The 16937-nt window shown below is 36.9% G+C and overlaps 1 protein-coding gene across 3 annotated transcripts in view; it reads right to left on the bottom strand.

Annotated features, from left to right (window-relative positions):
• The window catches only part of MPP7 (membrane palmitoylated protein 7), a 292930-nt gene that overhangs the window by 55975 nt on the left and 220018 nt on the right, over positions 1-16937 (bottom strand). For all 3 annotated transcript variants that reach the window (XR_003121129.1, XM_025396590.1, XM_025396588.1), the window contains 3 exons: positions 16205-16279; positions 15805-16001; positions 15258-15322 (listed from right to left, as the gene is read on the bottom strand). Coding sequence is in view for 2 of the 3 variants with exons in the window: in XM_025396590.1 (XP_025252375.1) it covers positions 15258-15322; positions 15805-16001; positions 16205-16279 (337 nt within the window). In the remaining variant the exon portion in view is untranslated. The remainder of the gene's footprint in view (positions 1-15257; positions 15323-15804; positions 16002-16204; positions 16280-16937) is intronic.

The following is a 16937-nucleotide window of genomic DNA, read 5'->3' as shown; positions in this document are numbered from 1 at the left end:
CCATCAGTGACAGATTGGATTAAGAAAATGTGGCACATATACACCATGGAATACTATGCAGCCATAAAAAAGGATGAGTTTGCGTCCTTTGTAGGGACATGGATACAGCTGGAAACCATCATTCTTAGCAAACTATCACAAGAACAGAAAACCAAACACCGCATGTTCTCACTCATAGGTGGGAACTGAACAATGAGATCACTTGGACTCAGGAAGGGGAACATCACACACCGGGGCCTATCATGGGGAGGGGGGAGGGGGGAGGGATTGCATTGGGAGTTATACCTGATGTAAATGACGAGTTGATGGGTGCAGCAGACCAACATGGCACAAGTATACATATGTAACAAACCTGCACGTTATGCACATGTACCCTACAACTTAAAGTATAATAATAATAAATAAATTTTAAAAAAACAAAAAAAAATAAAATAAAATAAAATATGTAGTTATTAAAAAAAAAAAAAGAAATGGTTAAGAGGAAAAAAGTGGGAGGGGGAGGAAAACTACTAAAAAGTCCCAAAATTACAAAAAGTCACAGAACATTTTAACTCGTTCGCTAAATACGTATGTTTATCATAAAATAGTTTTGCCATTTATGTTAGCATGTTGCTTATGAGCCTTGTTTTAAAACCACATAAGATCTGTAGGCATTTTTAGGATTTGGCTTTGGGGAAAAAACAGAATTCCACAAGATAACCAATTTTCTCAAGCTATTTGTAACAAAGTAACTTTTTAACAATATATTCTTTTTTAAATGGGAGACTATGATCAAACTTGCTTATTCTACAAAAGAACTAACGTCAAATCTTTGATCATTAGTTGAAGTGTTTCCATAAAAGAAGATACTTTTATCAGCAACACTATTCATTTATCTGTCCTACTATTTCACTGTGGAAGGACGTATTCTTTTTAAAAGTCTTTTTATATCGTATGACTCTCTTCTCAGGTATCCTCCTAGGTTTCCTTATCTTGGTGGTTATCTCAAGGAACTTCTAGGTGCACAAACCTTGTGGTTGTCTCTTGCACACATCAGAGTAAGTATTTAGACCAGGAGGACATAAAGAAATGCTGTCATGATGCACATATACTAAAACACACTGGCCATATTTTTCCCTTTGCCATACTCAAGGATGGAAATGAAACTATTTTTTCTAAGACCAAGAGTTGAATGGAGTGAAAAGCTGGTACTTTATAATCCCAGCTACTCGCAAGGCTGAGGCAGGAGAATCACTTAAACCAGGCAGTCGGAGGGTGCAGTGAGCCAAGATCACACCACTGCACTCTAGCCTGTAGACAGAGCAAGACTCCATCACAAAAAAAAAAAAAAAAAGGAAAAACAAAATAAAACAAAAAACAAAAACAAAACAAAACAAAAAAACCTGTCAAAGCCAAGTAGGCAGAAAGACCTTAAGTTATCCATCTGCCAATAGGAATATATTTTGCACATCAGCCCTTGAAGAAATATGTTGTCTCATTTTTCTAGAAATATTCTTGGGTTACCTTTACTTCCCCATGGTTGAGAATATGGATACAAAGAAATACTTTGCTCTTGTAGCACAAGCACCAGTACAACTGTTAGGATAATAGTAACTGACAACCTGTCTCGGAATTGGCAAGTAATGAGGAATGGTGTGGACTGCAATGAACTGGAGTGCTCTTAATCGCTCCATTAAGGAATCAGTTATAACACAGCTCAGCTAATTATTATTATTTTGAGACAGAGTATGGCTCTTTCGCCCAGGTTGGAATACAATGGTGCAATCTCAGTTCACTACAACCTCCGCCTCCTAAGTTCAAGCAATTCTCCTGCCTCAACCTCCTGAGTAACTTGGATTACAGGCATGCACCACCATGCCCAGCTAATTTTTGTATTTTTAGTAGAGATGGGGTGTCGTCATGTTGGCCAGGCTGGTCTTGAACTCCTGAGTGTCCTTCTCCTCCAGAGTGTCTGCGAGCCACCAGTTTGATATGAATTATTACATGATTCATGCTATTCTCATTCTACTTAGATGGTCCCCTGTCTTCTTCTATAATTGGGTGATGTAGAATGGTCTCTTGGAAGCACAAAGTTCACCACCTTCTCCAAAGAAATAATTTTGCTGGGCCATGTGATATCTGTATGTTTAACTTCACCCGCTAGTGCCAAATTCTTTTATCTAAACCCTCCCGTAGTCTTAAATTCCACCCAATCTAGTCTTATTTGGACATTTTTCTCTAATGGAATTGATTGCTAAAACTGTGTTTCTAGACTATTACCTCTCACTACTAAAAGCACAGAACTTACCAGGACACCTGTCCACAGCAGTGGGGAGAAAGTCAGAAGAGAAATGTAGGTGAAGATAAGTGTAATGCCTGTAACAATTTCTAGAGAGTCTTGCTTTTGTTTGTATTAATAACATCCCTTGGCATCTCCAAACTGGAGATTTCCTTAGAAAGTTAATCATAAGTTGATTATATTGGGGGCTGTTCAGCCGACGGTTATTTAGAGGGGTTATGGGAATAATAAGTCACAAGGAAACAAAATCAAAAAGATATTTGAAAGAAAAAGTTATTTAGAAGCTTTGAATCATTTAACGGTTAACCACAGTTAATTATTTCCTTTTTCAGATATTCAATTCTTTACCATTGGCTCGGTCATCTCTGCCTATAAAAATGAGATCATCCTCTCTCCCACTGCAGCACTCCTATCCTCAACTATAAAAACTGCCTCGGACTCAACTGTGATCCCTCCTCTGCTGTCAGCTCTGTCACTTCTTGACACCTTGCAATTTGGTTTCCGGTGAAAATGTTTCTCAGATGTCAGCAGTGATTCCGCACTGCCAAATTCAATGGCATTTTGTCAGAACTCATTTTCTTTACGTGCTCTAAAGAAGCCCACATTTCTGATCACCCCTTGCTTTTGCACATCAATGTATAATATATTTACTGATTAAATACTCATTTTACAACACTCCTAAATGCTGGAAGGCAGACACAGATTTAAAATCCATATTTTGTTCTTTGGACGAAATTTCATACAAAGAATAACACTGGGTGCCAAAATCTGGCAAAACTTTAATAAATGTGTAAATTACTTAATCTAAAACTTATGATCTCACATTATCCAGTACCAAACTAAATTTCCAGGCCCACTATCTACATATCATCGAACTTAAATATGTCCAGTGCTCTGCAAGTCATCTATTTTCATGCTATTCTCTTCTATCTTTATCCCCCACGCTACCTAGAATTACACCTAACCCTTGCTGCCCAGCTCTCACGGCCTCTCTTGTGGGACTGGGTATCTGGTTGCTTCAGGCTGAGATGATCACCACCTTCTCAGAATCACAGGATTTTATGTGACAGTCATCAGATAGTGCTTTACGTGGCAGTTTTCTATAATCTCTACTGTCTGATTGACTGAGTATAAGCCCTTAAAGTTAGGGAGTAGGTACCACTCTTTCTATTTTTGAGAGAAATAGAAGCGTGCAGTGATGGCTGTCCACATCTTCATACCTCCCTGTACCCAAGCTCTCAGGGGGTCTCCTTCCACAGTAACCCTGGCTTGGCCATGAGACTTGTTTCATCCAATGAGATATTAGTAGATCTGATGCAAGAAGAGGCTTCCTGAGCATTTACATCCTGGAGACTGTTTTCTTTTGCTGTTCTCTGGAATCTGAGACCACTGCAAGGGCTAGTTTTGTGAAAGGTGAAAGACTCCATCAAACACAAACAAGTTCCTCCACCTGAGCACCCCCCAAACCAACCAGACCCCAGCCAAGACCCCAGACTGAACAGATCCACCAAGTTGACCCAGGCCAGAAGAACCACATTGCTGACCACAGTATCAAGAGAATAAATGCTTGTTGTTTTAAGCCATTACAGTTTCTGGTGATGTAGGGGGAGGTGTTAATGGATGTACCGGGTATCTGGCACACTGTATTATTCTGAAATGAGTAAAGAATACAATTTTAATAAAATCTCTCTCATCATTCAATTCTTACTTAGTAGATTTTCTCTAGCCTAGAAATTGAAATACTCCATATATCTGGAAAGGGTTTTCTAGTTTGTTTTGTAAAATGAAAAATCAAAAGGCAGCAATTGTAAAAGATACAGTACAAATATTCTGTCTCTCTAGATGGGGATGTGACTTCAGGATGCTCCATTTACCATCTTTGAGTCCTCAGGTAAATACTGTAAATTTTCTTGACCTTTGTTTCTTTTTCTTAAAATAAATACAATACCACTAACCTCACAGTATTAGAGATAATACACAGTAAATACCAAATATAGTCTCTGGTGCATTTCTTCAATAACCAGGAGATATTATCATCATACATAATAATTAATCTTAAAATAAGAGAGCTGAAGCAGCTGATCTCTACGTGTGTTTCTGGCTGGGCATGGTGGCTCATGCCTATAATCTCAGCACTTTGGGAGACCGAGGCAGGTGGATTGCTAGAGCTCAGGAGTTTGAGAGCAGCCTGGGAAACATGGTGAAACCCCACCTCTACCAAAAATACAAAAAAATTAGCTGGCCATGGTGGTGCAGGCCTGTAGTCCCAGCTACTTGGGAGGCTGAGGTGGGAGGATGGTTTGAACCTGAGAGGCAGAGGTTGCAGAGCCGAGATCATGCCACTGCACTCCATACTGGGTGACAGAGCCAGACCCTGTCTCAAAAAATAATAATAATAAAATAAAAGTATGTCTCTACACGATTCATTCCCTCTCACTACTAAAAGCAGAGAGTTTGTCATGATGCCTGGATGTGGCAAGAGTGGGAAAGTCTGAAGGTAAAACATTAGGGAAGATCATTTTAATGCTTTGAGCAATTTCTAAACATTTTTGTGTATAACAACCCTTGGCATCTGAAAACTAGAAATTTTTCCTGCCCATACAGATTAGAAAGTTGGTCATAGGGCTTAACTATATTTGGAACTGTTCAGTCAATGTTTACTTAGGAGGGGCCTGTGGGAATAAGAAATCATAAGAAAACATAACCAAAAAGTGGCCGGGCATGGTGGCTCACACCTGTAATCCCAGCATTTTGGGAGGCCAAGGCGGGCAGATAGCTTGAGGTCAAGAGTTTGAGACCAGCCTGGCCAACATTGCAAAACCCTGTCTCTACTAAAAATACAAAAATGAGCCAGGCATGGTGGTGGGTGCCTGTAATCCCATCTACTCAGGAGGCTGAGACAGGAGAATCACTTGAACCCAGGAGGCAAAGGTTGCAGTGAATCGAGACTGTGCCACTGCACTCAAACCTGGGTGACAGAGTGAGACTCCATCTCAAAAACAACAACAACAAAAAATAAGCAGAAAGTTGCTGGGAAGAAAAAGGTTGTTTAGAAGTGCTGATTAATTCACAATGAACTAGGTAATTAGAAAAGTCCAGATGCCATTAATTGTGTAAAATTGCTTAGTGCCAATAGGATGCTTTTTCATTCTCTATCAAAAATTACATAATTATATTATCTTACATCAAAAATATAAATTAGATTAATATAAAGATAGGGCATCTGGAACATTTCTGGAATATAATAACCAAAGCACACTAGGAAACCCTTTGTGTCCAGCCCATTGAGCCTGGGTAACGTGAAGGTGTGTGCCACCCCCACCGAATCTCAGAGCATGCGCATGCAAATGCGCTCATTTCAGATAAAATGAGGTAATGACTTCGAGGAAAGCAACAGAAAGAAAGAGATCCTCCTCCGTGGCCAAGTGCTCACCTATATAGGTTCCACTGTTGTTACCAGCATAGTCAGCATCTTCTGGATGGAGTGTAAAAGCATACAGAACAAAAGCCAAGAAATAAAGCAGAACAGTTAGAAGGCCAGCCGCAGATGCAAAAAAAAAAAAAAAAACCACTTAAAACAATTAGGTAAAGCACAGCATAGAACAGCCCTTGCAATGCCACTCTTAAACATAAAACAGTTTGTTTTATATTTAAGTTTAAAGTGACATTTTAAAATATCATGCAGGGTTTTGTGTGTGTGTTTTTTTTTTAATTCCCCCAACTTTCTTCGGTGGTTTCTTGATCTAGGTACAAGAAAATTATACGAGACTTGTCTGAGAGGTTTATATTTTCTTTCTTTCTTTTTCTTTTTTTTTTTTTTTTTTTTTTTTTTNGGTTCAATCTCAGCTCACTGCAACCTCCGCCTCCTGAATTCAAGCGATTCTCCTGCCTCAGCCTCCTGAGTAGCTGGGATTACAGGCGTGCGCCACTACACCCAGCTAATTTTTGTACTTTTAGTAGAGACAAGGTTTTGCCATGTTGGTCAGGCTGGTCTCGAACGCCTGACCTCAGGTGATCTGCCTACCTTGGCCTCCCAAAATGCTGGGATTACAGGCGTGAGCCACCGTGCCTGACCTATATTTTCAAAGTTAAGAAAACTATGCCAACGGATCCCCCAAAGTAAATTTATTTTTGTAAATCAGGTTCTTAGATAATAGGTAAAAATACGGCACTAATTTTGGCTCATTGGATTAGACAGAAAGATTTAAGATGAAAATACATCCTTTCTATTGATAAGAAGAGATTTCATGTTGGGAAGTAACGGGAGAATGATATTGCTATTTTTTTAAAGAACTGATAAAAACATTTGTAAAGTAAGCAATGCGCTAGTATTTTGAAGTCACATGAATACTAGGCTATACGTATCTTAAAAACTTTATTTAAGTAGTGGGGTACTTATTATTTTAGGCCTCTTTCCTGTGGAACTAGCAGCACAGACTGCACAGAAATCAAATAATTGAGAAGGTGCCCCTAGATCATACACCAAAATAAGTCTGTCAATACATTTGAATAATACTGTTTATTTCATTCACATTTCAGACTACTGACAGAATAAAAATATAATGTATTATTTCAGATTACATTCTATGTTTCTGCTGCATAAAGCAAAAAAAAAAAAATGTATATTTCTTTCTAACACAAAGTCCAACCACAATTTTTGGTATTGTAACTTCACGATGGACGTTTGGATGTACAACAGAGTACATTTATAAGTTGCTTGTTATATTCAATTTAATCCTACATATATGTGCACTAAATAAAATTACTAGACTATGCAGGGTAACTTACACATGTACCTTTAATTTCCTCTGAGAAGCACAAAGAAAATGAGAAAGGAAATGATTAAATGTGCAGAAAATACAATTAGAATAGGAAGATGTTGCACCCAAAGAAAAAAAAAAATCCACCTACCACACTCAACTGTTTCCTCATCTTAGAAAAGCCAAAGGAGAAAACAAACGTATTTTAAATGTTTCAAAATTATCAGTCAACAAATACATAGAATTTATGCAAAACTACATTTTAGGCTGCACTACAGGCTTGTTTTAAAAAGAATGCATACACTTAAGTTGTCAAAACATAGTCCTTACATAGCTTATTAAATAACCAAATGGGAAAAATAACCAGAACAAAAATCTTCAGCATTTTTTTCAAAATAATGTCTTCATTAAGGGGATTATATTTATTTTCATAGAACAGTTTTGTTGGTAAATCAATCTGTTCAATGCTTAAAAGAAATGTCTTGATAAAAATAGTAGAAAGAAGAAAGGATATTAGAAACAACAAATTTTGTCCTTAACATATCTAAATATCCTGTAAATTTCACAATAACCTGATAATTATCAATGTAATACATATATCAAATGAGTTATGCAGAATCATTTATTTTTATTCTGTCTATATTATCTGATGAAAGGTATTTTAGAAAGTAATCCTAAATGGTTCCTAAATTACTAATAGGATAGCAATTTAAAAGTTAAATATGACTTCAGAGACTCGCTTTCAGTTAAGGGTGGAAAAAGTACTGGCAATATTACAGAGGGAAATCTAACTATGAGTTAAGGTAAAACGCATTTCACTACATGACCTCAGAGTAAATAGGAGTGATCAGAACAGTTCTCCCCTCGTCCATCCAAGCTACAGAATAGCGGCCAAACAAAACACTTTCAGGAAAGTGTATACCACTGTATTTTTATTTTTTAAAATACTTATGGATCCTTCAACTATGTTGGCTTGGTTTGATCAGTATTAGCAAATATCACAATCATTATTATTATTCAGGCTCGTGCTTTGAATCACCCAAGTTGTGACTTTATTTATGCATATGTCTTAGTAAATCTGACCTGTCATGTGCATCTAAAACAAATTGTTAGAAAACAAGAAATAAACTATAGGATGTGGCTTAGGCAAACAGCTAGGCATGATGGACATCAGATGGGTCACTTTAAAATCTCAGGTACTCCATTATAAAGTGGGTTGTTAAACATAGAGTCTATTTTTTATAAGACCAATGGGATAGATTAAATACTACACCCTCGATTAAAGACTTAGCGCCATGGAAATCAAATGATAAAAGCCATATCACAAAAACCAACAAAAAATTAAAACACTAATGTCAATCCACAAAAAAATCTGTAATTTATATCACATATAGTATATATTTCACATTCTAATAAAATGTCATGAATATGCTGTATAAATTTGCAAGAGAATGTTTCTCCATAAAATTTTTAAGTAGAGAGAGAAGGATATTTTTATATTACTGATATAACCCCACACATATATTTGGTAGCAAGTATTATGCTTAATGAACATCCAGTAAGAAAATGAAAGGAACAGAATTTCTTAGACTTAGCAAGTTTGAACAAAGGGGAAAAAATAAACAAAACGCTGATCTCAGAAGAGAGCTGGGATAGTCACACGATTATTACTATGTGGAAGGCACTGTTCTGTGTACACTACAATACACAAACTTATTTAATTCCCCAACAATCTATGAGGCCAGTACTATAATCCCCATTTTTTTCAGATAAGAAAGAACCCTATAGTGAATTCTCATAATTTTATGTTGCTTTGGCATCCATTGTGAATCCAGGCTTAACTTTCTCATATCAGAAACAGGGGTTAGTTGCCCTTGACATAGCTTCAAGCTCTCTGCCTCCTCTGACTTCCTCAAGGCAGCCCATCCAGAAATCTGCCTTATACAACTGCCTGCTGGTGACCATCTCACTATGGGACATACAGATACAGCATATGTGACTCACTCCATGACCCCTACACCCCACGTGGACCGTGCAATTATGCTGCCGGGATCACCTCTCGGTCACAGCGTAACTCCACGGAACTCATGCCTGCTTTCTTTAGACCCACTATTTAGAACTCCCAGAAGGAAAACTTGCTTGGATAATGCCCTGGACCACAGTGAAGGCTTTGGTCCCCCAACTCTCTTGCTCCTCACACACTGGTTGAGTCTGTGTCCCAGAGAGCTCCCCTCTTCCTGTTGGCCCTGCGAGGCGTGCTGCCCTCCTCTCCGGGATCTGTGAGTAATACACTGCCTCTGCTATTTCATGCACCCCTGCTATTTCATGTTTCCTCCTCTGTGTCTCACCTGCCCGACATACCTGAATCTACAGTTTTTCCTGGTCAGGGCATTCCCAGAGAGTGGCTATCTTTGTAGGAATAAACTGGAAACAGGTCAGACAAGAGCCCCAAGAGTGTCTGTCAATATAATCAAGTCCCTGTGAGACAGGACATCTGGTTACAGGTGGACACTTAGGCATTAGGCCTTCCACCAGAAGAAAGAAGTATCCCATGAAAGGCACACTGCAGACAGCCATGACCACCTCCCCTGCATCAGAGCAGGGCTAGAGTTTATAGCCACTCTCTAGAGAGAGTTCAACAACTAATTAGAACCGAAAAAAAAGAAATACAACACATTTGTCCATGTTAAAACTGGGATTTGGACCCATGCCATTTGGCTCGAGTCTGAGTTTTTAATTCAATCCTATACTAATCATGACAAAATCACATTTTGATTACTCAAGTCTCAGACTAGAAATGGGCAGGAGAGAGGTCAAGGGACATAATGTTTCTTACAAGTTTCCTATCGACTTAGCATGACCTCCCACGGCCCCACCATCCCTCCCCAAAGCTTTGGTATTCCAAGGGAGAGTCTCCTGCCAGGAGTGGCCAGGGAGAACCAGCTCGTCTCCCCAGTGTTATCAAGAGTCCACCATCTGCTATCTTCAAGCACATTAGAGCAGGAGAGGAAAGTTAGGAAAGTCACAATGGGAAGGCCAAGAGGATCTCAAAAAGATAAATATGGCTGAGCCCAGTGGCTCATGCCTATAATCCCAGCACTTTGGGAGGCCACAGAAGGAGGATCACTTGAGTTTGAGACAGCCTAAACCACATAGTGAGATCTCATCTCTATAGAAAATTTTAAAAATTAGCTGGGCGTGGTGGCACACGCCTGTAGTCCCAGCTACTCGGGAGGCTGAGACAAGAGGATCGCTTGAGCTCAGGATTTCAAAGCTGCAGTCAGCTATGACTGCACTCAAGCCTAGGCGACAGAGTGAGAGCCTGTCTGAAAAAAAGAAAAACTTTTTTTTTTTTTTTAAGAGAAAGATAAATGTGCTGTCTTCAGAGAATGGACTGGAAAGGTTCTTGTGAAAAGTACGTGGTGAGTTCTGCATATCGGGCAGTAGTAAACATCCCATTCTGCTGGATGTCACTCTGCAAGGGACATGTGTGACACTCCTGAAAAGTGGAGAAACTGTGTCTATATTAGTGTGCTATTATTCACATGGGCAAAGTTAAATCCCCATACTAGAAACCACTTACCTAAATTCCCCACCCCCTACCACAATCCCTTCTAAAAGTCTGCAATAACACGCAACCACAGATCAGACCCCTAAGAGTTAACCAACGCTTTCTAACCTGCATGGCATTGGGTCCCTAGAACACAATACAAGCAACAATACAGCTGAGAACCCTTCCAATGGAAAGACTAGAAGCATCTACCCTGATAGTGTTTGAGAAGCAACATCTTCAGGAATCCCAGGAGAACACAGTTCACTGAGACTGAGCGTGAGCAGTAACAGTTAGAAGGTTCTTCACCTCAACCATCTTGCGATTTAAGTGATCAGATATGAAATTTACAACTTAGTTCATCTACACTTCTTTCCACCCAAACTCTGAACTCCGGAATCTTCCAAATAGTATTAATATTAGGGGGAAAAAAAATTAGGTATTTTTTAAAACCCCATGTGTTTCTGTTTATACAATACCTCACCAATATTAAGAAAATGTTTGACAATGTTTTAGACATACAAACTTCATATAACAACATAAGCAATGTTATTTGTTTCTGAATTAACTTTATGTATGAAAACAACAAATAAAATTACTTAAGAATCCAAGAAGAAACAGCTTACTCAACTTGAAAAGCTTCATTACAATGACTTGTAGCGTCCAGTGATATATTACTCTTAAGTGTTAGACCTTCCAAAATATTGGTACTGTGTGCAGTGAATTCATTATTTTACTCAATGTTTACAATCTTTTTTGCCTGTTGTGATTATCAACTGACAAATGCTTGTCTTTGAATGAACTAAGTTACACCTTTCTTACATGGATACCCTTCGGCTTCAGTTAAATATTTTCTTTTTACCTGCGTAATAACAATCATGACGGGTTAAAACAAATTCTACAATAAAATATTTTGTGTTTTGCTTTCTAATCTTTAAATGGTTGAAAAATTGTACATTCTTGTTTCTTTGACTGCAAGAATTTTTTAAGAGTTATTGTGTAAAACAAAAATTTTGAATTAAGGTTATTCAGTCAGCAATATTAGAAACTCTTAGGTTCTTATACTTTGATAACTAAGAAAAGAAAACAACACTATAATAAATCATACTTGAATATTCTGTTGTAAAATATATTACCTGGATAACAGCTTTTTCTTACTCCTTTCTGAAGACCATATATGCTGGACTTAAATATTTAATATAAATCACATCCTACTGAAGTTAAAGTTAAATTAATTTTATATCCTTAGGAAGACAATTCTTAACTCATATTTAGATTTCAATAGAAAAGTAACAAACAATACCACAAATAAATTCATATTTCCTTCTTAAAGGTTAGGTAGTACATGCAACCAAACGATAAAAATAAGTTTCAGGCAGAAAATTAGAGTACTTTAAATTATATTGACACAAGAAATGCAAGTTGCCAAGTTTCTGTGATGCAAAAGTATTCTTTAATACTATCTGGGACATAAGATTCACTTTTACTCATTTCCAGAACACTTAAGCTGTATCTTTTATGTAATAGTCTAAAAGCTGGTCATCTAAAAGAAAACCTATCAGATTTTGAGGCCTGCTTTTCTGTCTGTATTACTAATATAAATCCATTATGTGGGAACCTATCATTAGATGATGGACAGGGAGGGAAACAAATTTCCATTACAAATATCTTTGTTCGGTAAGCAATTCTTCCAAAAAATAGGGGGAGGAGACAAGTGCTTATATCCAGCTACTAAGACTTAGAAGAAATATTTTAGGTTTAGTTCATGTTTTTCTCTTCAGGAATTTTTTATTTTAAGAGGTAAATTTTTTTGTGTGTTTGAAAAGCCTTTTTTTTTCCTTCTGGGTTTGTATTAGATACACAAAGATTCTTAAGGGGAGGAAATAACCAAGCAGCAAAGATGAATATGACTTACACTTATGAATTTTGTACAAGGAGGCTAGTTTTAAAGCCTAAAGAGGTTGTTATTATAATGGCTCCTGATTTCACTTACCTTAGAGCCAAGAACTAGAGCTCTAGCACAAATATAAATGCAAAGATAATAAGATTGGGATGTGCCCTTCTTTATATACTTCTATATTGATATTAACAGAAACCCTATAGTTCCAAAACCATCGTCCATGAATTTTTCCTCCATGCAAACTTAAGTTATGGTGATACACTACAAATGAAATAAAGAGCAAAATAAAGATTTAAAAAAGAGTAATACGAGCAATCATTTTGTGAAAAAAGTTAACTGGCTAATTTGATAAATGGTATTACGTGACTAAATTCATTATTTCAAATCCGACATGTGCAATTTCCTCCTAGGTATTAAGTCCACTAATGTGAAAATTAGTGGATAAAGTTTTTATCACTGTATTTTTAAAATGAATTTATAAATATTGACATGATAGAATTATTCTTCCTTTATAAATTTTACATTAAATCAGAAACTTTTAAAAAACCCTAGTCCATTAATATTCAAAATCATAAAAACAAAAGATTTTATATCAACTTGTTGTTTCTCTTCACAGCATTTTCCTATAATTCAGCAAACGGCATGATAACGTAAGTTTCCTATTCCAAAACCCTAAGTACCAAATATTGAAGTCCAGAAAGTAGTGGATCAGATGGCCTTTACAAGTTTTAGTCATGTAAAGAATCATCATCAAAACACAGGTTAAAGTGCTTTTAAATGCCATTTAAAATGTTCAGAATCAATACAATGATTTATGCATAACTTTTAACTTTATGTGAGACAATATTCAAGGAAATTTCAAGTAGAATTTCAATTATTTGAGAATAAAGACATTAGCTTCCTATTTAATTGTCACAGAAATATATTGTCTCTCTGAACAGGGCCATATCTGTTATATGTTTATTATTTAATAAGGATAATTTCGACCAGATTTATTTGAAAATAAATAACATATATAAAAATACATAATGCATCTCTCAGTGAATCAAAATCTAGCTTAACAAAAAAGAGAGAGAGAGAGAAGAAAGAGAGGAGGACCAGCAAACATTTCTGAATGGTATTCAAGAGGCAGAAAAGGCAAAAAAACCAAAATTATTCAAATGAGGACATTTCAGTAAAGATAAATGCTAGAATAAATATTTATCAGAGCCACATATTGAAGTATTAACACAAAAAAGAAATTATGCAAATCAACAGACAAAAGGACTCTGTTACAATACTTCTACGTACACACACAGAAACACACACACACACACACACATACCCCTCACTTTCATATGCATCTATACAGAAACCAGTTTGAAAGAGCTATTAAAAAGCAATATATCCCTTTTGTATAGTTCTTTTAAAGAAACACATATACACTTATTAAAAATTTTCAATCAATGAAAATTCATAATAATATCAAACTGTAAATTTCTAAGTTGCCTAGGACTCAAACAGAGTTGAGTATGGATCCAGATTCAAGCATAATTACATTTATTTCATCTTTCAGTGACACATATCTTATCCCACATATACCAAATATATTAGAAATGTGTAAGCCTCCTATTTTAAAACCCCTTTAAGAGCAAGTCAGGCAAGGAGTCTCAAAGCTCCTTTCTGTTGGTGAGTTGGCCAGTGAAAAGACATCTCGCTTAAGAACAATGAAATGTTCTCATGAAAGCTTTAAGCTTTCTCACGTCAGAAGACGTGTAGCATTCTGTGACAAGGATTTTTTTCCTTGTGCCTGGACTTAATGCAGCAAGGACAAGCAGGCTTTTGAATCAGTGCTCCACTTCAAGCATCTGACTGCTTGTGAGATTTATACTCGACTACAGTTTGGCTCTCTTCTAATGTGATTCCTGGGCTATATGCTTCTGCAAACTGACAGAAATCACAGGAGATGTGAAAAATGCAACAATACTAAAAACAGATGTTGGTGTAAAATTCCAGGGCCATTTATTTGGTCATTCCGCTGTTGAATGTACAATTTCTATGCTGAAAACAAAGGGTTGGTTTTTTTCTCTTAAAATACCTAGAACCATGAAACATCTAGGGGAGGTGCAATAGGGAATTTATGGGATGTGGACTTGAAGAGGTGGGTGGTGGGAAGTAAAGAAAAGCTGACAGAAGGTTAGGCTGAAAGAGAAAAAAAGTACTTAAATGCACACTATGTTTTTCGGTAATCATACGGTAGCCATCCTTTGTCTTTCTCTCATTTTCTTTTAATCTAGTCTGGTGATAACTCCAAAGGGATAGGCTAAAGGTCAGAAGTGTTATGATCTGGGGATAAGAAAGGAATTAAGAACAATTGATCTTGAGCACAACTGCTTTCGTACCCAACAAAATGGGAGATTTTTTTCTCCCTAATCTTTACCAAGAAATACCTAACCCAAACCTCCTGGCTTTGAAGAAATAAGAGCTATATTTTAGGTGACATTTAATAAAATACCTATATTTGGAAATCAAAGACAGTAGTACTAGTTAGTTACTTTCTTAATGAGTGAGTCATGGATTTATTATTAACAACCTCAACCACCCCTTTCCTCAAAAGATTCCTGTTAATATTCCAAATATGAATCTCATATTTGTTTGTTCCTGAGAATTGATGATCCCAAAGTTATTGCTAGGGTAATAGGACCCTTTATTCTGCCATGAGCACCTGCTCTAATAGTCAAAAATAAACATCGGGGTTTGGTTACTCTGCATTCCTATTAACAAACTTACATGATTTCCTGTTGGAAACTTTCAGGGGCTGAACCAATATTTCTGGTCGTCTCAGAGCCAGTCTCCTGGGAGAAAGAAGATCAACATGCCTATCAGTTTTCAGCACAGGTCTGAGGTGAATACAACATCAAAATATTTAGTCTTAAGAAAAAACTTAAAGGTTAGAGAAAAAAATGAATGTAATGCAATCGATTCAAATTAAGAAACAAATCGCCCACTTTCAAATTTTTGTAAATTATCTTCCCTCCCTCCAAAACCACTGGTCTTTTTTTTTTTTTTCCACCTTTCATATCAACATGGTTTCAAGATATTAATGTGCTATTTTCCATTTGCTTCATAACAAAAATCTAATATGACCCAGTACTGTCATATTATTTTTGGTCATTCATCATACTTAGTTAGACAAAACAGAAATCCAAACCCAAGGGATAAAAAATTCTAAGGCAAGGTTTTATAGCATATTTTATCACATCAATGTTAGAATGATATTTTGCAGAGAACAAAAGGTCAGCTGGAGAAAAGCCATTATTATGTACCAGCAGCTCACCTTTCCTGGAAATGCTTTGAGGGGATCAAGCCTGCCCTGGGGTTGGCATCACCTTCGTGTTTCGCTTGCCACCAAGTTGCATCATCTTGGCTCATAATCTGAAGAATATCTCCCTTTTTGAAAGAAAGCCCAGCTTCCTTACATGGAATTGCCTTATCCTCATTAGGATTATAGTCAAAGAGGGCTTTGATAAACATCTGGAAGAAAAGTTTCATTAAAGATGAATAAAGATAAAAAATAAAGGTGAAATGGCCTATATTCTCCTAACTCTGACTCCAGACATAGTAATTTTAAAACTGGAATATTGAAAGAGATATGTTATGACAAAGTGGATATGTGCTGGATGGAAAAACATGACTTCCCTCCCACGCACAAAAAAATGTTTTTAAGCAATAATTACCTTGCCTTCTTTTGATGGTGTCTCCTCTTTGATGCCGGGTATAATCTTAAATGTAATTGCTCCCTGAGACTGAGCCTGGTATCAGATGAAAGAGGGAGTTATAAGAAAACCAGACCCAAGGAAGAATAAGGTAAAATAGGTAGAAAGTGAAATGCATCTGAAAATTTACAAGCTTGGGGTTTCTACTCTTAGATAGACTAAACGGAGGAAACTATTTTTGTAGAAATTCCTGTAATGTGAGAAAGAAAACTCTGAAGTTTGTAGAATAAGTTAAAAAACATTAACTCCTAAATCCACTTTTACTTCCTGTGTACTTTTAAGCTGTCAGTAAATACATTCCCATCCAAGTTTCTTCGAAATAGAAACACACAAAATATGCACAACACCTTAAATAAAATAAACACAGTATTCAATGACTAGAGTAGATAATGTCTAGAGGGTTGGGTGCAGTGGCTTGTGCCTGTAATTCCAGAGTTTTGGGAGGCAAGGTGGCAGAATCACCTAAGCCCAGAAGTTCAAGACCAGCCTGGGCAATATAGCAAAACCCCTGTCTCCACAAAAAAAATTTTAAAAATTAGCCAAGCGTGGTGATGAGCCTAAGGCCTCTTGAGCCCAGGAGTTCAAGGCTGCAGTGAGCTGTGATTGTACCACTGCACTCCAGTCTAGGTGACAGAGCAAGACGCTGTCTTTAAAATAATAATAATAATAATAATGTACAAGGTTCAGGCAGTTA

This window comes from Theropithecus gelada, chromosome 9 (genome assembly GCF_003255815.1).
Source record: "Theropithecus gelada isolate Dixy chromosome 9, Tgel_1.0, whole genome shotgun sequence".
NCBI lineage: Eukaryota > Metazoa > Chordata > Mammalia > Primates > Cercopithecidae > Theropithecus > Theropithecus gelada.
The sequence above is the reverse complement of the archived record's forward strand: the minus strand, read 5'-3'. Positions and strand labels throughout refer to the sequence as shown.